The sequence below is a fragment of the Adiantum capillus-veneris genome, chromosome 15, assembly GCF_014529385.1.
Source record: "Adiantum capillus-veneris isolate H3 chromosome 15, ASM1452938v2, whole genome shotgun sequence".
Lineage (NCBI taxonomy): Eukaryota > Viridiplantae > Streptophyta > Polypodiopsida > Polypodiales > Pteridaceae > Adiantum > Adiantum capillus-veneris.
Window position 1 is genome coordinate 12316681 of NC_140945.1, and position 21641 is coordinate 12338321.

Below are 21641 nucleotides of genomic sequence, written 5' to 3' on the forward strand. Positions count from 1 at the left end.
AAAGATTTTTCTTTGAAGCGGACCAGTTCACGAGGGACTTGGACTTGGTTCAGAAGGCTTTGCAGAAATCTCAGGAAAAGGTAGCAGATTGACATCGTCGCGATTTGAAATTGAAGGAGAACGATTGGGTGCTCTTTCATTTTTGAGAAGGCACGCCTGAGAAAGAAAAAGGGAAAGGAGCGACTTGCTTGAAAGTGACTTTCTTGGACCTTTCCAGATTTTTGAAAAGATAAATGATGTCTCCTTTAGATTGAAGCTTCCTGACACTTGGAGACTTCACAATGTTTTCATGATAGTCTCTTGAAGCCTTTTTAAAAGGCAATGTGCCCGATGATGGGGAGCCAGAGGAGCAACCTGAAGTGGAGGAAAACGAGCACATACTCGTTCAAAATAGTTATTGGCACAAAAAGATAGAAGGTAAAGCGATAAGACGGTTCTTGGTTAAATTCAAGACCTACTCCGTATTGGATGCGAAGTGAATGGAGGAGGAGGTTGGCAGATACTCCTCAAATTGTGAATCTTTACCTTGAAGCATTTGGTTTAGCATAGTCTATTCTAAATGGAACCCCGAACTCAGCTTGGGCGGAATTTGGTGCAGCGAGTATGCACAAGAGGGGAGTCCCTCCACTCCTTTGTCAACAGATTGCCCCAATTTTGATACGAAAGTCACTGATGTCCCTTTTGAGTTTCAGGGATACTGTGAGTTGACAATATTTTGCTGTATGACTTTATGAACTAGAATTCTCGATAATATGATACTAATTTGTTCTTGACTTGTTTAAGTGCAGGAACTTATAGAGGAAATGACTGCAGCAAGATCTCGATAGACATGATTGCAATAAGGATTAGTTAATCAGGCATCTATGAGGTCCCGAGTGGATCTAGATGCGATTGCTAAATACGTTGCCGAGAAATCATGGTCTGAGATCCGAATGAATTTTTGAATGTGATTTGTCATGTGATGTCGTGTGATTGGTACATGTGCTAGATGTGTTTTCCTAGTGCGTCAATACTAACAGTCAGTGTCTACTAAGACAATTGATGGCCTCTATCTGTTTTGCAAGCGTAATCAAGGGTGATTACAATGATTTCAAGAGGGGGTTATGTCACAAACCGGTGACGTGGCATGACCCGATACACCCCTAGAATGTGCAGCAGGACAGCCCCGTGAAACACGAAACAATTGATGACGTGGCACCTCCCAAAAATTGCCAAAATCTGTTGACGTGGCATGTTGTACGGACCCGTAATTTGCGGTGCTGTAGTGCTGACGTGACTGAGCTATACGAACCTTCTTTTTCTACGCAAAAGCAGGGCTAAAATTGCGTAGCTGAATTTGGGCAGCTTTTGAGTCAAGTTGCTTTATTTTTAAATGCTTTTAAGTGGAAGCTTTTGATTTTGAAGCTTTTGGGGCTCTGCGTTTAGCAACCCTTGTAACCTTCATAAGAAACCAAAGGGGGCTCCCTCTGCAGAGCATCTGGATGCAAGGTCTGAGAGAGAGAGAGCACCCGCGGGAGTTGTACTTTTCTCGAAGATTAATATAAAAAGAAATACCGAAAGAGGCACCGATCTTTGGGGCCAATACCTCTTAGCACATAACTCCGTCGGGCCGGTGTTGAATCTAATTGTAAACTGTTTTGAAGCAAATTCCTGTCGTGTCACGATAGATTCTTGATTTGGAGTGTCCAAGTCTGTTTATTAGAGGTATAACTTCCTTCTACAAGCAGCTTGAAGGTGGAGTTTGATTAAATGCAACAACATGTTTGATATATGCCATGAGTCTTTCTCTGTATGTAAGGTGGACGAGCAGAGCCTTGATAGGATTCAATAATGGAGGAATAAGATGGAGTCTTCGCATCTCCTTTGCGAGGGAACTCTAAACCTTTGATCGGCTTGCTTGCGGACAGCTCCAGCGGATACACGCCGGGTTGGGGGGCCCTTATGGTGGTCTGTCTGGGGTTTCGTCGGTAGGTTTGCGTAGAGTTTTTGATCTAATGTGGGTTCGAAGGCCAGCAGGAGGGGTTTGGCGAGGACTGCGGGACAGGGGCACTCTAGGGAGGGTGTGCCTGACTGCCCCTCCCCTCTGGTGGTGTTTAGGGCTAAGATGTCGGGGGCAGTTGCCAAGTCCAGGGAGCAAAAATATGGCTTCCCCTGTGGAGGAAATACGCTTGGCTTATTTCGAGTTGGGGGGGGGGGGGGGGGGGGGGGGGCTCTACTCGTTGAAGCGATATGGAGTGCTGCTCGGGTTGTTCCTTGTCGTTGTCTCCGATGCGGTGGGGATTAGTGACTGGTTTTCTCTTCGTGTGTTGTTCTCCAAAGTTGTGGATGTTGGTGTCTGTTTGGTCGGATGCTCGTGGACCTTGGAGATCACATACTTGTGGGCTGTGGGCTATGCATGGTGTCGAAACCTTTGTGGATGCAGTTTTGATGGTGTCGTTCTCGGTTTGGGATGCTCTGGTTTTTGTTTTTGTAGAGCTATTTTGTTCTTGGCCTCTTGAGGCATAGTGTGCTCTTGTGGCAGAAGAGTCTCCGTCCCATTTTCGGCATATAAGTTGTCTGTCTTCTCATCGAGGGCGGCACCTTGTTCAACCATGGTTGTTGGTAATATGGTCGGGTAGGGTCCCCTTTCTTAGTCGATGTACTTGGGCTATTGTGGTTACCTGTGTTGTGGTGGTTGGATATATGGTTGTTGGTTCTAGGCACCTTGGCTCATTTATTAGCAGGGTCATCTTTTGTAAACTTTTTGCTTTACTTTAATACAATATCACTCACAATTTGTGAGTTTTGAAAAAAACAAGTGATAAAATCACAAGGCCCGCCCCTTGAGAAGAGCACGGGACCATTGCAATCTTTAAAAAGAAAAATGGAACAAACATTACAAAAATTTCAATAACAATGGCTTTATTGCCAGATTTGGGCAATTAAATCTCAAAAATACCTTTACATCTCAAAATCAAGAAATTAACATTTCAAAAATGCATTTACATCTCAAATTGGAATATTTTCATCTCTAAAGAGTAGGAACGCATCTTGTGTGAATGTGGGAGACGAAAAGCAATGAAGAGGGTGACCTAGTAGCAAAAATAAAAGAGTGGTAGTTGTCAGAGGCCGGCACGTGAAGAGCACCTACAATTTTTGTTATTTATCTTTAACTTTTATATTTGAAAACAAAAAAATCTTCAAAATTTAAAGAATTTGTGTAAATTTTTTAAATTTAGTTATTACCTCTAAAGTTTCTCATACATTTTGTATGTGCTCCCACCGTCTCTCCTGCTACTTCGGACATCTTGCCACCATTGGTATTACATAGCGTCACTAATTAATTAGGTTCTACCGGCACAACCACACATTTCTTGCTTTAAACTATTGTCTAGAGCTCTGCAGCCAATAGTTGGGGGTTGGAGCACCCTTGCCCTCAGGACTAAGTAACACGGGGTCTTCAATGAAGACCCCGTCACATGGGATCCATGGCAAGGGAGTGTGCGCACAAAAGCAGAGGTAAGCTCGGCTGTCCGATTTTAAACGGACCTGTCCGAGTTTACCATATAGGGTTTATTTTGCGCGTCGATGGCAACGAAATGCACGCGCCTGTGCGGTTAGCTCATCTCGCTGCCATGGCCCAGGTTGTGGGTTTGAGTCGTCGACGGTCAGGCGTTGACCCCGCATTTTTGTTGGCCATCGATCGCCCTCGAGATGTGTGTGTGTGTCACCTCTGTCGTCGATTCCATGATGGGGTCTTCATTAAAGACCCCGTGTTCTTTAGTCCTGTGGCACCCCTGCCCCCTTACACCTTTGGCATTCTGAAGCGACGCTTCATTTGACAGCTACCCAATATGCGATATTTCTACTGTTGCACCACCAACAATTTATTTCTCATTCTCAGAGATCTGAGATCATCAACAGAAACCACATGTAACCCTCCCTCATAGACCACACACACATGCGCTCACAAACACTTTCAACCTGGTGTCATCTCCTTCCCATCGCTGGGTGCTATTCCTTTTCACTGTTGCCCCATCACCCTCATAGTTCTCCTCAAATCCCTCACAATGCAAGGCAGCTCTACCTGGCCCAACCTCGTCCAGTTGTACGTGATGCACCAATAGGGCACTATCACGCAGGGTAGTACGCAGACTGAGATATAGGGAGAGACTCTCTCTCTCTCTCTCTCTCTCTCAACCATTGCTTGGCAATGCTTCCACTTGGTTGAATCCAGCATGACGACAGCATTGTGAGGGAGCACGATAAAAAGATCTCTCTCTCTCTCTCTCTCTCTCTCTCTCTCTCTCTCTCTCTCTCTCTCGTCTCGCCTGCCTGCAGGCGGCTAAGAACGACTTGACTCTCTCTCTCTCTCTCTCTCTCTCTCTCTCTCTCTCTCTCTCTCTCTCTCTCTCTCTCTCTCTCTCTGATCAAGTGCAAGGACGACGATGAGGAGGGATCTCGAGCAGAAGAGGGAAGCAAAGAAGCCCGGCGGAATGACTGCGGAGCCAAAATAACTACCTCTACCACTATTTCTGTGGCACATAGCTAGCCCTGCCTTTTCCATTTGCTTTTAGCCTCTGGATTCCCTGCCTTGGACATTCCTTTGTTCTCCTGTATCATGTCTGTTTTCCCTGCCCTTTTCCTTTGAGTATAGGCCATAGCCAGACCCCGCTTGTGCGTTATTTGTGTGCAGCCCTCCTCTTGCTAGGTAGAATCTGTCATCATTCCCAGTCGACAATCCCTGGAATTGTGTTTTGCAAATACGGGCTGCCCATTGGAAGCGGATGACATAATTGCTCTGTATGTTGTGGGCATTTATCCTTGTCGTTTTCTTCTGATCAACCAACTCTGCAGAAGCCATGTTTTCATTGAGTTGCGAGCTTGTCTTCCTCATTCTGCAGTTCCTGGATGAGGAGAAGTAGAAGGAGACAGTCCACAATGGGTAGTGAGAAAAAGGGGATGGGGAAGCTAAGCTCGAGCGTGTACTCAACACAGGAGGTGTGATGCAGTATTTATTGAGTTAGAGCTCAACGCAGGCAAGATGATGAGGCCGGGGAGGGATGCGGAGGTTGGGTGTGATGGCAGCTTCTCACTTCAATGCTGAATGAGATCAACTTTTTGGCTTGGGCAAAGGGCTAAGGCTATAGTGATGTGTTCCCTTTTTGCTAACGAAAAAGGAGAGGTTAAAATTTTGAAAATACACAATTTTTAGCACTACTTTATTGGTTGATGCAGACAGTGGACACTCGTTATGAGCAAAGGAGATCCAAAAAATGATGAACTTGGGGCGTGCATGAGTCTGTCACTTTTCAGTGAATTACTATTTCCCCCTCCCCCTCTTTCCATCTTCTTACTGTGTGTACGAGGAGAGAGAGAGAGAGAGAGAGAGAGAGGGTAGGTGGATGAGATCGAGCAGCAGCCATGGCATCCTTGACAATCTCTACCCCTGCAGAAACGCTTGCATCCTTGGTCGCTTCCTCGTCGTGCTTGGAGAGAGAGATGGAGTCGTGCACCACTGTGCCCCTGCGCTGAGAGAGAGAGAGAGAGAGAGAGAGAGAGAGAGAGAGAGATCAGTAACCATGGCATCCTTGACAATCTCTGCTCCCGCAGGAATGCTTGCATCCACTTGTCGAGAATGAAGGTGGCTCTTTTTGTTGCTTGTCCCAGTGTGAAGACAGCCATTGCCCCCGTCAGAGCCATGGTTGTGCGAAAGAGCGAGGTGGAGAAGGAGCAGGAGATTCTGATGAGGAGAAAATGATAACAAGAGACTTCGCTGCCTTGGGCGGCACAGCACCTTGCTCTCTAATAATTATAGCAACAGGAGGTCGTGGGCTGTTGCACGCAGGTGGTGGGGCACTTGTTCCTCTTCTTCCTAGGATCTGTCGAGGCGAGGCGAAGGCCCCAAAAAACAAGAGCATGGCCCTTATACTTGCAAATGTATCTCGATGTCAGAGAGAGAGAGAGAGGGAGAACTGGCGTTCTGTCTCGCAATATGGGTAGGAAAGAACTGCAATCAGAGAGAGCACCCCACAAGAGGAAAGCAAGTGCTTCCTATAAGGCTGCAAGCCCCTATCCTGCGCATTAGGCCTTGCCTCCGTCATATTCATATCTTTCCTAATTAGCAGACTGTCAATCAGGGGTAGATAGAGAATATGGGCAAGAGGCTAACAGTTGAAAAGAGTAACTCTATACCTTTATTTTTATTTTTAGTAGAAGCAAAGGAGGCATAGGTAGTCAGCATTGTTGGGAACTTGGGGCTAGAGAAGAGCCTCTCTTCCCTGCTTTGCGCCATCCAAGATACACGGCCTGGATGTCCTCTTTCAGAGGCCCCTCGATGGCGGACATCTACAAGAGCAATGGTTAAGTAGAGGATCTTGTATACGTGGAGGACCTCCTCTGACATTGTCTGATCTCTGGGTGCATAATTTTGGCCCAATGCTGCAAACAATGAGCGCGCCATCACCCTCCTCAACTTCCTCAAGCTCCTTTTACTTGTTGAGTGCGCCTTCGGGAATCTCCATGACACCACGTTAACTCGTCCCGGTCCCCTCGGCGACCAACTCATAATTCACCCACGCCATCTTTGAGCAATATTAATGGGGCTGGAATGGCCATTAGAGAGCATGGAGCAAAGCTGCATCTCGCCTTCCCAGATAGCACACTTTAATTTTTAGTTGAACGAGGTGATGCTTAGAGAGAGACAATGCGTAGGGGCAATCTCCCAAGGGTGGAAATCTTTCGGATTTCTTCATATGACAGCCATGGTAGAGTACGATGTGGGCATACTACTGTGCAATATGGGCATATAGCTAGAGGAGGAGAAGCTTCTAAACCCGGAGCTGAGGGAGTTTCACAATGCCATGGCCGAGCACGACACCTGTATCAACAACATCCTCTCCTTTCCCAAAGAGCTAGATCGTGGAGAGTGGCTAAATCTCTTGCTCGTGTTGCATATTTATGCGCAACATCTTCACTGCTTTACAACACATGTTGTTGCAATTATTGGGCGCTGCTTTGTTAGCTACTAGCCAGAGGTGGACAACATGCACGAGCAAGCGGACGGAGGTGTGATTGGGAGAAAAGGTTGGAGAGAGAGAGAGAGAGAGAGGGAGAGTGCACTTGTGACACTGTTAGCGACGGAAATACATTGGGTTTTTATACTCCCTGGCATTGCTAAGACCGTCGATACGGGAACGTTGTTATGAGCGTCACTATAAACGTCGCTATATAGTGATTCCTATAGCGACAATCATGGTGACGTTTACAGGCCACCTATAGCGAGCGACGTTTACAGCGACGCTGCAGAACCTTATATAGCGACGATCATAGCGACGTCCAAGAGATTTTTTTTTTGGTGACAAGGCATTCAACCCATCAACCATATTGAATGTTTTATTAATTGAGTCACTTTTGGAAGAAAGTGCAAGCTTAGATATAGACCCAAAGTAGTCACCCACAAGACAATATAACCATTAACTCCATCATCCATAGTATTGTTTGCAAAATAAAGATACAAAAGTGACAAAAGTAAATTGATGAAAGTAAATCAATGACAATTGTACACACCATAGGCAAAATCATTTGATTGTTAAACTTTGCAAATGTAATAGTTACAACACCATTGTCATTATTGAAAAAATATACATGGTTTTAAAAAAGAAGTATAAACGTCATCTCATGATACATATGCTATGACAAAAAACTAATGCTATTTAGTTACGGCTAAACTGACGTCGTATAATCAGACGTCGTATCGCGTCCAAGCGACGTATCCATCGGATTCTGCAAAAAAAAAACAATAAGACAGCTTTCTATAAGTAAAAACATATAGCGACGTTTATAAAACAATACAATAAATAGAAAAGAGTAAACCCTAATACTAACCATGTCCCCGCGAGAACTCAGAATTTTCATCAGGGCGTTTAAGCCCTTTCTGCCTGCGTACTCGCGCTCGTACGGTGTGGAGTCACGTCTTGTCATCGACCACTGTCAAAACATACAAAGAATTCATCATGTTAGAATTTAAAAATCCCTAAATCCTAAACTATCAAACCTAAAGAGCAATGTAAAAACACTTACAAAATCGGCCTCAAATGATGCTCACCCGCCGCTCCCCAAGTGGTGCGAGCTCCCTGCCTCTACTCGCGCTCTGGCTGCCTTTTTTTGTTGCTTCCACTTGTCAGGATTCTCGCGCACTGCTTTCTTTGCATTCTTCCAATCTTCTATGGTCAGCCAATCTGGCCTGTTCCACCCATGCTTAATTGGTTTTTGCACTTCGGAACGCTTGTGCTTGCAGTATTTGCGCATTCGAACCTTCACCATGTCTTCATTGAAGCGGTCATCTCGTGTTTGAACGGGAAACTCGTCATGAAGCATGCTTATGACTCTGTCTTTTAAATCACTTAGTATGTAGTGTCTAAACACCTGAGAGCAAAGACCGCGCATGCGCGAGATCACCTTCTTGCCTTCATCATCCAAGATGATTCCGCCGCTGAAGTCGACGGAGTAAGGCAAGCCCTCTCGCCGGTGACGCGTGAACCTGGGTGTCTCGGCAAGGGTCTCTAGCAGTGTGTCAACGGGGGTACAGACATCAGGTGTCTCTACTTGAGTCTGGGCCCCGAAGCGAGAAGTGTCGATTGGAGTGACTCCTGGAGAACTAGCTAGTGGTGTGTAGCCGCTAGGAACGGCCGTCAACCGTGCAAAACCTCGTGTAGATGGCGATGTCGTGGCTGGTGTCGGGGCGAGCAAAGAAGGGGAGGGTAAAGAGCCTTATCGAACACGAAGCGATGTCGAGGCATCGACAGCGGCATCACCTACGACAACCGCCGCCACCACCACTAGAGCGCCTGTGTCTAGACGAGTGTGAAGATCGTCTCGTCGACACTGAAGCTTCTGAATGCGCTGAATGCTCCGAAAAAACAGAGGGGGATGCGGCCAGAGTAGGAACGCGCGATGGGGCGTCAGAGCAATGACGCTCCGCGTACCACTCTCTCTGTTGGGGTTACGGATGTCAAGAGACAAACATCCCTCAATGGCCACCGGTAAAATAAACTGCAAAACACGTGCAACAATGATATTAAAGTCCACACAGGAATTTGTTACACAATTCCCACTATGATATATTCCACTATGAACATACCTGACACATTTTTTGCCAGTCGTGTGACTTCAAACTGGTAAGCTTTCCTTCTTTAGTAAAACACGTTCGGAGCGAGTGCATTACGCCAGTGGGGGTCCGCAAGGATTGAATGGTGTCTTTTACTTTGCGCTCTTGGGATCCTGTGAAAATCCATGGCGCTTTAGGAGTTTTATCGATCCATTGGATGCTGTCTGCGGCCAATATTGCTCCATACGATCCACATTTCTAAGGTCAACCCTGGCTCCCAAAGCATCTTTCTTGCCGGTCAGATGGTCCCATAGTAGATTACCCACATTCTTGAATATGTGCATTGGATCGAATAAGTGATCGATCATGAGTCGGGGCCAATATGGTAACTCGTACCATAGAGATAGTCTCTTCATCCCTGGGGGCAAACCGTCATCACACATCTCCTTCTGCTCTAACCATGCTTGTGCAGACATCCTCGGTGGCTCTCTTCCCAAAAAGCCATTGAGTAACACATGATTCTCTGGAAGATACGCTTGATGACCTTCGTGGATTTGCTTCTTCAATGAGGCGTCAGACGTGCATTCAGTCTAGGTCCACATGTGACACATACTCTGTATTCGCTTGTTTGAAGCCCTGCATGTATACACATGATAATAGATAAGCTTGAGAAAAACCAAGATTTACAGTGTTTGAGTTTAAGTGTAAATCACCTGAGCATTCTGTTAGTCCGGGATAGTTATGCATGGTCCACATTAGAATGCCTCTGATCAAAGCATTCCGTCGACCTGTGTGTCGGCTCATATCCACCACTTCTATGCCAATCCACAATTGTTGTAGCTCTTCCAATAGTGGACGAAGATACACATCTATATTCTTCACTTTATACGCCCCGGCACAATCGAGCTTAGCCATAGGTGTCCCTTCTTCGTAGTCAACCACTGGGGAATGTTGTAGTTGATGACGACAACGGGCCATACACTGTAAGATGTTGATCTTTGAACAAATGGATTTAGGCCATCCATAGCCAGGCCTAGGTGCAAATTTTGAGCTTCCCTGACAAAATCCGACCATGTTTCATCTATATGTTTCCAAGCTGCGCAATCTGCAGGAATCCGTAGCACACCATTCGAAGATTTATTCTCCTCATGCCATGATGCTAGGGCGGCCATGGACTTACATTCGAAGAAATGCTTGATGCGAGGAAGCAGAGAAAAATATCGCAAAACCTTTTGCGGAATTTTTGTTCCGTGGAGGTCTACTCGATATCTCTCGAAATCACATTTCGGAAACTTCTCCATGTTTATGTATTCCCCTCTGAAAAGAATGCAGTCGTTAGGACAAGCGTGGATCAAATTGTAATCCATCCCCAAGTTTCGCAAAATCTTTCTTGCTTCCTCTCTGGAATCTGGCATCACATTATCAGTTGGCACTATGTGCTCTTTGAGCAATCTACACGACGAAAAAAATACGGTACAATTGTGTAAAAATCTATCATATCATTATACATCTAGAGTTTTTTATTAAAGTAAACTAATTGTAATAGATCACCTGAAAAGCGCTGTGACGCTAGTGTCACTCCATCCAAACTTTGTCTACATGTTGAGAAGAACCAGGAGCGCTTTCAATCTAGACACACGTGCTCCATCATACAATGGAGTATCGGCTTCACTTTTCATATCATCATAGATAAGCCTTTTTGAATCCATCATTGTCTCGATTATTTTATCGATCTCGGGCTCAAACATTGCCTCGTTGGGAATGTGGTCTGCATGATCATCCCCGGAGCTGTCAGAGGCTACATCTTGTGGCCTCACATATACTACTTGACCAAAGCGCACGAACACGTCTATTGGGTTGTAAGATTGCTGCCTTTTGGTCAGCGTCAGAGTCCGACGAGTTATAATTGGCAACAACTCGAGCTATAATAGATGGATCGAACTCGCCAAATTCGCGAACGTGCTGCAAAGAAACGCCTCTTGTCCGTCGCACAACATGCTTACATTGATTACAAGGACATAAGATCCTCGTTGAGAGATAGGTGTTTTGGTTGGACGGCCCCACATCCTCGTTACTACTCATAATGAGGGTAAAAATCTTATAAACTGGACAACATTCTCTAGTCATGTCCAATCCCTGCACACCTCAGTCTATAGGTGCACGAAGATCAGAACCATCGGGTTATCATCTCGTCTTTATTGGTCAATGCCTATATTTGTGGATACAAGAAATCAACACACCCACGTCTACATAATAGTGCATGTAGTGGAAAAAACCTCTTTGCCTCTTCTGTAGCTGTAGCATTTCACAGCATCTTAACATCTTTTCATAGTAGATCTTTTCACCGTTGTCTAACTCTAAATTTTTTGCCGTAATCTCGAAGGTAGACTCTAATATAAAAACTCAATCCAAAATCTAACTTAATTGAACATGTGGTGATTCGCTCCATTGAAGGATAAAAGACATACGAATGGGGCTACTAGCTGCGTATATGTGAATGGGCCTCACATATATAAATACTTCAATGCAAGAGTTTAATAATCTTACCTCTCCAGCCTGTCGATCCATGACCCATTCCTCTCTTTCAAGCCAGTCAGGTCTGACATCTGTGCATCTGACCTCCGATGCTTCATGTAGTCGCGCATGCGTTTCCTCATCCAAGCATCGTCAAATGTATTCTCCAGAGAGGGAATTGGGAACTCCTGATGCAGCGTAGCAATAAAATAATCCTTGGAGGCTTTATCCTGAGCCCTCCAAGAGACCATGACAGACTATAGTGTGTCAGAAAACCTGTTTACACAACTGTCGTATGCAGCCCATCACATGCTTCCCCTCAAGGGTCATAATGATCTCATCGGACATACGATTGATGAGGTAGGCGTATCCCTTTGGCATGTCTCTCTTGTGAACTATAGCAACCCTGTTCGGTGAATGCTCATCGTCCAGGCCTTTAGGCGACCCCGATGCAGTGTTCGGATCACTCCTCAGCATCTCCGACGCAATGGCCAGGACACTACTCTCAAACGCGTAGGCAGTATAATCCTTCGGTGTAGTCTGAGCAATCACACAAGCAGGGACACTCCTCGGTGTGTCCTAGGGACTCTGCAACACATGAGCTCCAGGAATGACGTGCTCCTCGCCACAACAACCACCATCGCTATACTGTCGTGGAATTGCTGGTCCGCATGGTCCATCGAACATAAATCTAGATCTAATTTAATCTTAAACTCAAAATAAACTTAAATTTAATCTAATCTTACGTAAATCTAAATCTAACGCGCGTAAATAAACTTAAACTAATCTAACGTAAATCTAACTCAAAATAAACCTGAATTTAATCTAATCTAACTTAAATAAACTTAAATCTGATCTAACGTAAATCTAAATCTAACCTAATCTTAAACGATAAAAAGAGAAAAATGGTATAACCTTTCTATCACCCAAGTGTGGTAGATTGGTTATGCCATTACCCTCTTAAATAATAGGTCTTGACTTCAACTCCTCGTCGACTAGATCTTTAAGGTCTCTTGGGATAGTTTCCTATGACGTTAAAACTTTCTTCTTCTCGGGTGTGTGTGTGTGTGTGTGTGTGTGTGCCAATAAAAAGAGGAAAATGTATAACCTTTCTATCACCCAAGTGTGGTAGATTGGCTATGCTATTTCCCTCTTGAATAACAGGTCTTGAGTTCAACTCCTCGTCGGCTAGATCTTTAAGGTCTCTTGAGATAGTTTTCACAACGTTAAGACTCTCTTCTTCTCGGGTGTGTGTGTGTGTGGGTGTGTGCGCCAATAAAAAGAGAAAAATGGTATAACCTTTCTATCACCCAAGTGTGGTAGATTGGTTATGCCATTTCCCTCTTGAATAACAGGTCTTGAGTTCAACTCCTCGTCCACTAGATCTTTAAGGTCTCTTGGGATAGTTTCCTACGACGTTAAAACTCTCTTCTCCTTCTTCTCCTCTCTCTCTCTCTCTCTTTGTTTTATATCTCTCTCTCTCTCTCTCTTTTCCTCTCTCAATGTGTGTGTGTATGAATTCTTTGTTCATGCATGTGTGTGTGTGTGTTTTGTTTATGCATGTGTTCTCTCTCTCTCTCTCTCTCTCTCTCACTCAAAAACACAATGTGTGTGTGTGTGTGTGTGTGTGAGAGAGAGAGAGAGAGAGAGAGAGGAGGGAGAGAGAGAGCAAGAGGGGAAGGGAACATGAGAGAGAGGAGAGGGAAGAAGCATACCTGGCTCTCCTTCCTCTACTCCTGTGTGTGTGTGGAGAAGAAAGAGAGAGAGAGAGAGAGAGAGGGAGAGCACGGGTTACCTTTACTTGCTTGAGTGTCGAAAACTCAGATATGAGATCTGAATTTTCGGACGCTCTCGGTTATTTTTTTACCCCTGTCAACGTCGCTATGGGCGTCGCTAGTTTACTCGTAACTTAGCGACGCCCATAGCGATGCCTATAGCAACGCCGTGGGTTTTCACTTTTGAGCGTCGCTAATATGAAGTACCTCAAAGAGAGAGAGAGAGAGAGAGAGAGAGAGAGAGAGAGTGACGAGTGTAAGCCGCAGGCGAGGGAGAGAGAGCTGTGTCGCCAAATTAAATCCAGCTGGGAATATTTGCATGGATTTTGCATTATTAACAACTGTGGTTTGTGGCTATACTACCTCAACTTATCGTTACAACCTCAAAATCGAAGGCCTTGTGATTTTATCACTTGTTGAATTTGCACTCATTATCCCAAATGGCTTTATTAAATACTCATTCTTTTTAGGGCTCTCCCCTCGTGACTCCAAAGTCAAAAACTGTTTATTTTAAAAATAAAACTATGCATTATAAATCAAAGGAGTCCAAAATCCTTTTCACTTCATATTTCAAAACTCAAGATATGTCCATCATCATCATTAGATTTACAAACTCTTCATTTAAATGAGTGCCCACTATCTTATTTCAACCAACAAGCATTTTTGGCCTACGAAAAAATGCTTGAAAATATAACTCAACTTTTTTTAATATTTTAGTCAGCAAAAAGAGAAGGCATCTCTGTAGCCTTTGCCCTTTGGGCAGGCCAAAAAAGATTCAATAATGCTACTACGATTGGAACACAAAAGATTCAATAATTCCCGAGGAGGGTACTAAAGGCCACCAAAGGTAGGATATAAGGAGATTCTAGGCCCCCATTGTAAACCACTAATTCATTGCCCAATTGGTTGGCTCAACAAAGTCTCTCTCTCTCTCTCTCTCTCTCTCTCTCTCTCTCTCTCTCTCTCTCATGCTTTCTCTCCCTTGACTCTACGCTTCCTCATCACCAACTTTAACATGGTATCAGAGCAGCGTGCTTGATGAGCTTGGGAGGCACTGGTGTGGAGAAGAGGAATCAACGCTCTTGGAGAGAAGAGGAAAAACGCTACAATGGAGGGAGCGCAATTGTGCCGCTTCTTTTTTAGCATCATGAGAAGCCTACGCTTGCGACCATCGATTGGAATTCCCATTTCTATGTGCATTTTGGAACGCCTTGCTCTTGGAGGGCTTGGAAGCCAAGACCCCCTTGAAAGCAAGGATCCCTTGAGGGCTTGTGAGGGCAACGGGAGTTTTTTGGAGCAGCTTGGGGGATTTTTTGCATTCTTTTGGAGTGCAAGGAGGAAGACAATCAACTTTCCACATCTTGTACCTACAAGATGACCCCCCCTTGCTCGAGCGCCAGCGACAAACTGAACTCGAATAATTACGCTCATTGGAACTTGATCATGCGACTCTAGTTTTCACAAAAAGGCTTATGGGATATTATTGACGGCTCGGAGATGCGTCCTACGAGGGATAGCAACAACAGGTACACCCACCTTCAGGATGAGGAGCACCTCAAATCATGTGTTGATTGGGATGTGAGCAATGCGAAGGCGATATCGGTCATTATGAAATCTCGCACGAAGGAAATCTCTCCAACCATACAGACTTTAAAGGTTGCCAATGCAATGTGGTCCAAGCTTGTCGAAATGTTTGATCGAGATTCTATGATGCGAGCAATCACCCTCCTTGGATTTTTTTTTTTAACATTAAATTTCCAACCGGAAGTTCGATGAAGTCTTTTCGTATGAAGGCAAAGGTTAATCATGATCAACTATCGGCTATGAAAAGTGCGTTAGTTGTCAACTGCTTTGGTACTCTCTCTCTCTCTCTCTCTCTCTCTCTCTCTCTCTCACATGTGGTCCAAGCTTGTCGAAATGTTTGATCGAGATTCTATAATTTAAGCGGTCACCCTCCTTGGACAATTATTTACCATTAAGTTTCCAACCGGAAGTTCGATGCATTCTTTTCTTATGAAGGCAAAGGTTATTCATGATTAACTATCAGCTATGAAAAGTGCATTAGTTGTCAACTGCTTTGGTACTCAAGGAATTGCATGAGGAGTGCGAAATGGTGTCTGGACACTGTGCTTGCAAATCACGAAGAAAAAAGCTGAAATTTGACGATCTCAACTCTTTTCTCCTTGAGGAGAAAGCCGTGTTAATCACTCATGGAAAAATCCCAGTTTCTAACAAAAGTGGTGAAACACTTGCTACTACGGATTCCAGAAGGAAGTGCACTAGCCATTGTTACAATTGTGGAAAGCGGGCCATTTGTCTCAAGATCACTTATCCAAAGGCAAAGACAAAAGCTCGACATATGAGAAAGGCAAAGGCAAGCATGATGAAGAAAGCAGTGACAATGACTCAAGAAAGGACACGAGGGGGTTTGCCGATGTGGTAGAGACTACACTGGCAAAGGCTTCGACGTTCTAGTTAGGTGGATGTTGCCGCAACTAGCTTCAACGAGGGAGAGGCTTGTGAGAGACAGAGGGGCAAACAATGCTCCCTACGAATGTTTTGGACCCATGTATAGTTCAAGCTATCAGTGTTTGTCATAGCTCAAGGCACATGCATCTTGCAAGTAACCAACGTGAAGTATAAAAACACTATGGATGTGTGTGCCAATTTGTTGTTGCTGACCGAATTATGGATAGGATGTGCTCCAAAGTTCACGACCTACAAAAGTTTGGACGTGATGTGTTCTGCACACGAAGGGGGATTCTTGGACGTAGCTCAAATTTCTTTGAGACAATTGGTGCTCAAGTTGGCAATCTTCTAAGGTGATAACAACTAATCCGAGATAGCTCTTGCTAGGGTGTCCATGGTAGCTTCTTCATTGACTTGGTCTTCCTACATATGTCCACTATGAACTACAAGGAGGGTGTTCAAGTTATAGCATCTTGAGTGAATAGCCCAATGTGATCCCAATATCTATTTTGGCTTTAGGTATTTATTTTACTTATTTGTCAAAGTCTTGGGTAGGACGATTTGCTGAGCGAGGTACTTAAGGCCCCCAAAGCTAGTATATAAGGAGTCCGCAAGTCCCCATTGTAAATCACTAATTTATTGCCAAGCTAGTTGGTTCAGCATCTCTCAATCTCTTCCTCTCTCTATCTCGTGCATTCTCTCCCTTGACTCTATGCTTCCACATCATCGTCTTTTGACACCAAGTTCCCATTTAAGTGCAATTGAAGCTTTCAAAATTACTAGAAAAGTGCATCTACACGCTTTAAGTCAAAAGCAACAAAAAGCCAATTCCTTTCTAGAGCTTGGATGTAGAATGATCAAAGGTGGCCATTACTTACAAAATAAAGGTCGCGAGGAAGTTCGAGCTTCCACAGAGTATTATTTGTAAGGATTTTGCACAAAGAAAGTCATTACAAAAATCAGACCTGCAAATACTCTTCTTTCTAGTCATGACAACATTTAAGGTGAGGCATAATACAAAAGAAAACACTTAATACAGGCCAAAAAAGAAGTCAAAATTACAACAATGAACCTACCATGAGGAAGGATACCCACATGGACAAAGACGAGCAGTGGCTCGCTTTTGATGCCAGTTGTTTCTCAGACAACCTGCATCATCCATCATAGTTAACTCATATTCATGAAGTAGAGCTTGCAAATTTCTGCCAAAAGTTTAGGAAAGAGTTCAGTTACAAAAATCTCCGTGTGATTACAAGCGCAGATTTTTAGGAACTTGAAGCAAAATTGATCATTACACTGATGATGCTCAATTATGTAGGTCACCATTTGAGTCCATCTTTTGAGATGGGATTCAAAGAAACCATTACCCTGAAAAGCAAGGCTCCTGTAACAATAACAACCAGGAGTGGGGATAGGATGGCTCTTTGAAAATCCTGGGATGTCCAATTCCACCATAGCTAAAAACCAAATATTGCTTGCTACATCATTGACCTGGAGTCCTGGCCTTGGCCTGATCGGGCTTAAAAGTCATACCATTCAAACAAACACAGTGCCATTAACGACAAGACAACCAATAATAGATTGTCATTTCATGAGTTTTCCTTTGCAAATGCCACAGGGAAAACCACAAAATTGAATACAGTGATAGCACACGACTTAATTTGTAAATGTACGCAAAGAGCACTCAAGCACATCACAATTATCAGTCACAGGCAATCCAGCATATCTCTCAAGGAACATATAAACTGTATAATTTTAGCAGGTCCAGTTATTTCTCTGAATGGAACGGAAAACGAGGAGCGCCAATGGTAAAGCAGTCTAAAATTCAGCTATAAGCTTGATAATCAGCACAGATCTATGATACCGCAAGCCAGTCAAGCAGTTCTTAAAATCTCTTTCATTCAGATCCGATCATGCACCCGTACGTACACACACACACACACACACACACACACACACACACACACAATTTTTTGCTTTCTGCAGCACATCTGATTGCCTCTTAGCTAACATGCATGCAAATACAAAACAAAAATGAACCAAACTTCTAAAACATAAATTATGGATACATGTACATACAAAAAAACATTTACAGTAAACTAAACAAACATGTTCTATGAATGTCTGCCCTTTTTTTAACATACCTCAGAGTGCTATACCACTCCAAACAAAGACACCCCACAAGGCCCTTACCGCATCTCATGCCCAAACCAGCATCTCATCACCAACATTTTCGAGAAATCTCTGCCGCAAGACAAAGATAGCTTCCTATACATCGCTTGTACTACCTTCTTGTACTTAGAACTTCAAGATTAATACAAAGTGTGTGCCCTCCATTCTATTTCTCATGAACAGCACATTAGTACAGTTAAAAGCGCAAAAATATGACCTGAACTTGTTTCCCAACAACCATCATACCCTACAATTGGAGCACATTGAAGGGAGATTTTCATACAGCGGAGGGAAGAGCTATGCAGATAGATTATTGAAAAATGCTGTAGCAACTCGAGAGACAAATCAATAGACTTTAAACTTTTGAAGCCTGTCACAATGAGGGGTCTTTGTTGAAGGATGCCACTGCTTCCATCCGAGTTCTTGGCGGCAATGGTACCGGAGAACATCAAGGAAATCTCTTTCAATTTGTGACTCTAGGTTTCTACGTGACATGCTTCCTGGCGGATAATCCTTATCAAACTCCTGTGACTTAACATAAAAGGGAACCATGTTTTCCTTTGTCTGATACTGGACTTCATAGGGGGCAACGTGTTCTAAACTGTAGATGGGCTTGGAAGAAAACGGGAAGTATGTAAGAAGAAACAGAGCCAGAATGGGTAGCAGCTGCAAGAGGTTTAGCATGCCTCCGACATGCACCTCGCGTGTATGTACTCGAGGCCCCCCACCTGTTCTCACATGATACGTCCTTTGGAAACCATTGGCTGCATATGGTGTACCGTTGAAGAAGGCATTGAATATCTCATTTGGATCAAACATGTCCTCATAAACAAACCCATTTCTATTACGATGGAAAGGACCCCGATGTTGGGCGACATCATTAGCTTCCTCGGGACCATACTGATCGTACTTTTGCCTTAATTCTGGCTCATTGAGGCATGCAAATGCCTTGGAAACTGCCTTGAAGGCCTCATCAGCTCCAGGTGCCTTGTTCTTATCCGGATGAACCTTCAATGAGACTTTCCTGTATGCCTTTCTGATCTCCTCGGAAGAACATTCCTTCTCCAATCCGAGAATTTGATAGTAATCCTTTGTTTTCCTTATCCGTCGTACAATATCCACCTGCTCGGTGGTGTACTCAGGAGCCGCCTTGTGTGTGTGGGGACCATTGCCATTACAAGAGCTCATCCCCGCACCTGAGCTGCTTGCTTCCTGCTCTGATGGGGATTCCTTGCCTACATCTTTCTCCCGCGAGGCATCCGCATCCTGCTCATTCGTCTCCTGTTCTAAAGATAAAAGCAAGTCCTGTAGAGATAAACTAGGGTCTAACCTTTGTGCCTTTGATAGGAAGCGATGTGCCCGAGGCTTGTCCCCTTCCCTCAATGCCTGGTTTCCAATCTCCAAACATTTCTGCGCTGCATCTTTATTTCCATCCATTATAGGGGTATCCCAAGAGTATGGAATTTAGATCAAAGCGGTGCCCAAAACAACAGCTTCGGGCCTGCAGGGAAACATGAGCATCTCAAAGGGCGCTCTGATACGCAGAGAAAACAAAAGATGCCCTAGATCGGCACCGCATAACGGAAATCCATTAAAACACAGGGATAGCAAAACATGGGACAGCAGACAGCGCAATGACAGGAGGAAGACAGAGAAGAGTGCGCACCTGGAATCAATCGCCCGCCTTGACTTCGCTGCTGCCCTCCCCTCTTCCTCCTCTCGTCTCTCTCTCTCTCCCCCCCCTACAGGCTTCTCGTTAATACAGACTTACAGCGGTAAGAATCGAACTCGGCCGATCTCCTCGCTAATTGATACCTCCCTAGGAGGTGGGGATAAATGGCCCACATTAGGCATTGTGAGGCAGGAGTAATCTGAGGTGTCGGATCACATTTTTGAACTAAGTGTTTGTGAACTCATAATGTGACATGCTATTTAGAGTTATATTGTGTTCATGCAAGACTTACACCTACACGAAAAGTCAGCATAAGACATGTGCATCAATGAGGGACATCTGTATGTGTGTAAGCATTGAGCATCACATCACACTCTTCTAAATTTAGAATTCAGTGATCAAACACTCTAAAAATTGCATGTTGTTGTAGGAATGGCATGTATTATAAATTTATGGGGACGACTGTGCAAACTCTCCTGACGTGCAAGGAAATTTGCATGTTTTCTCTTCTTTTATAACATAGAAATGGATACACAAAACGTAAATGATAGTATTTTCATTTATTGCTAGACTCCTTAAACTATCAGAATTAGAAGGCTTCTTATGGCTTTTTTGCGAGATTTGTGTGTTATATACAAAATGCTATGAGATAGCTCCAAATGACTTGCAACACACATGACGTCATCACACAATGAAGGTAGCATACTCTCATAAAGAACAAATAAAAGCTCTCTCTCTCTCTCTCTCTCTCTCTCTCTCTCTCTCTCTCCATCCAATTGTTATGTTTTTCTATTGTCATAGGGAAACTCAACATCCCAACAGGACCAAGCTATCCAACATATGAGAAACATAATAGATCGAAGGGAAGAGAACATGCTTTAGTGAAGATCTGTCTCTGTTGCGATGTCTTTTGTACTCTGTATACTGTCATTTCAATGTAGAACTTTCTCCAACACCTACTACTTCCACTCATTCTACCTCCACCCTTGTACATGACTCCTCAATACAAGCTCAATTTTCAATGCACCTAACTAAGTACTCTAGTTTAAACGCCAAATGCCTACAACTTGTTCAAGGGAAAGGAAAGCACTAACTTGATTATCAAAGTGTTTGCTTGAGTGTAGATATGAATTTGAAAACATGAGCTAAAAAGGAAACCATAACAATTTAACTCTTCTCTCTACAAGGACTACGCAAAACATGCAGAGAGACAAAAAGTGCATAGAGTACTCAAGTGCCATACAAAAGTATGGTGGAGAGTTGGCACGGTGTCTCTCCCATAATCATAAGAGACAAAAGTTGCGCTCCGCCCTATAGTCATGTGCATGGAGCACCCGACCACACAGGGATGGGAATCAAGAAAAAGGCAATGAACGTGAAAGAGTTGCTCGCTCAATCCTGTGCACTTCATAACTTTGTCCATTTTGTCAAAATTGTGTGTTGTGTTGTGGCACACAAGGCCAGAGATGCTATAAGAAGGAGAGAAAAAGTTGCATCTAAATGTATCCTGAAACACCCTTGCGGGTTTTTCTATCAAAATTGAAAACTATTTGTGTACTTTAGAAATGCTTCTACATATGTTAATCAATTACCACACTTTGAGCAACAACATCTAAGCAATTAAGACTCAATAACAAAATAGTTACAATGTCTCACTTTCAACCAAAAAGGTTTGAAGCTGACAATTCACATGTATTATTCAATTCAACATTCTACAATTAGGGGGAAGCTAATAAAGTTTATGCATCTCAATTGAATGCCCAATGTTATCCTATTCTTTATTTTTTCCTTTTAGGTATTTATTAGGTCAAGCAATCTGGGAGAGGAGTACTTAAGGACACCAAGAGAGGAAATAAGTAGCACTCTATCCCACTTGTATAATCATCTAGTTCATTGCCTTGGTTGGTTGGTTCAAGCAACTCTTTTTAATGATCAATGTTTCTTTTAATAA

General features: G+C 43.8%; 1 protein-coding gene and 1 long non-coding RNA gene across 2 annotated transcripts; both read right to left on the reverse strand.

Moving 5' to 3' along the window:
- Positions 1-7558: 7558 nt before the first annotated feature.
- On the reverse strand, positions 7559-17970 carry LOC147440288 (uncharacterized). The gene is made up of 4 exons (XR_015190374.1): positions 16923-17970; positions 16725-16811; positions 7867-7968; positions 7559-7764 (listed from the first exon to the last, which is right to left on the reverse strand). It is a non-coding gene; the product is annotated as an uncharacterized LOC147440288 (long non-coding RNA).
- Positions 17971-18219: 249 nt separating this feature from the next.
- On the reverse strand, positions 18220-19838 carry LOC147440289 (chaperone protein dnaJ 49-like). Its single transcript, XM_086530073.1, has 2 exons — positions 19685-19838; positions 18220-19519 (listed from the first exon to the last, which is right to left on the reverse strand). Exon 2 carries the CDS (start codon positions 19453-19455, stop codon positions 18364-18366), a length of 1092 nt encoding a protein of 363 aa, XP_086386199.1. The 5' UTR covers positions 19456-19519; positions 19685-19838; the 3' UTR covers positions 18220-18363.
- Positions 19839-21641: the final 1803 nt, after the last annotated feature.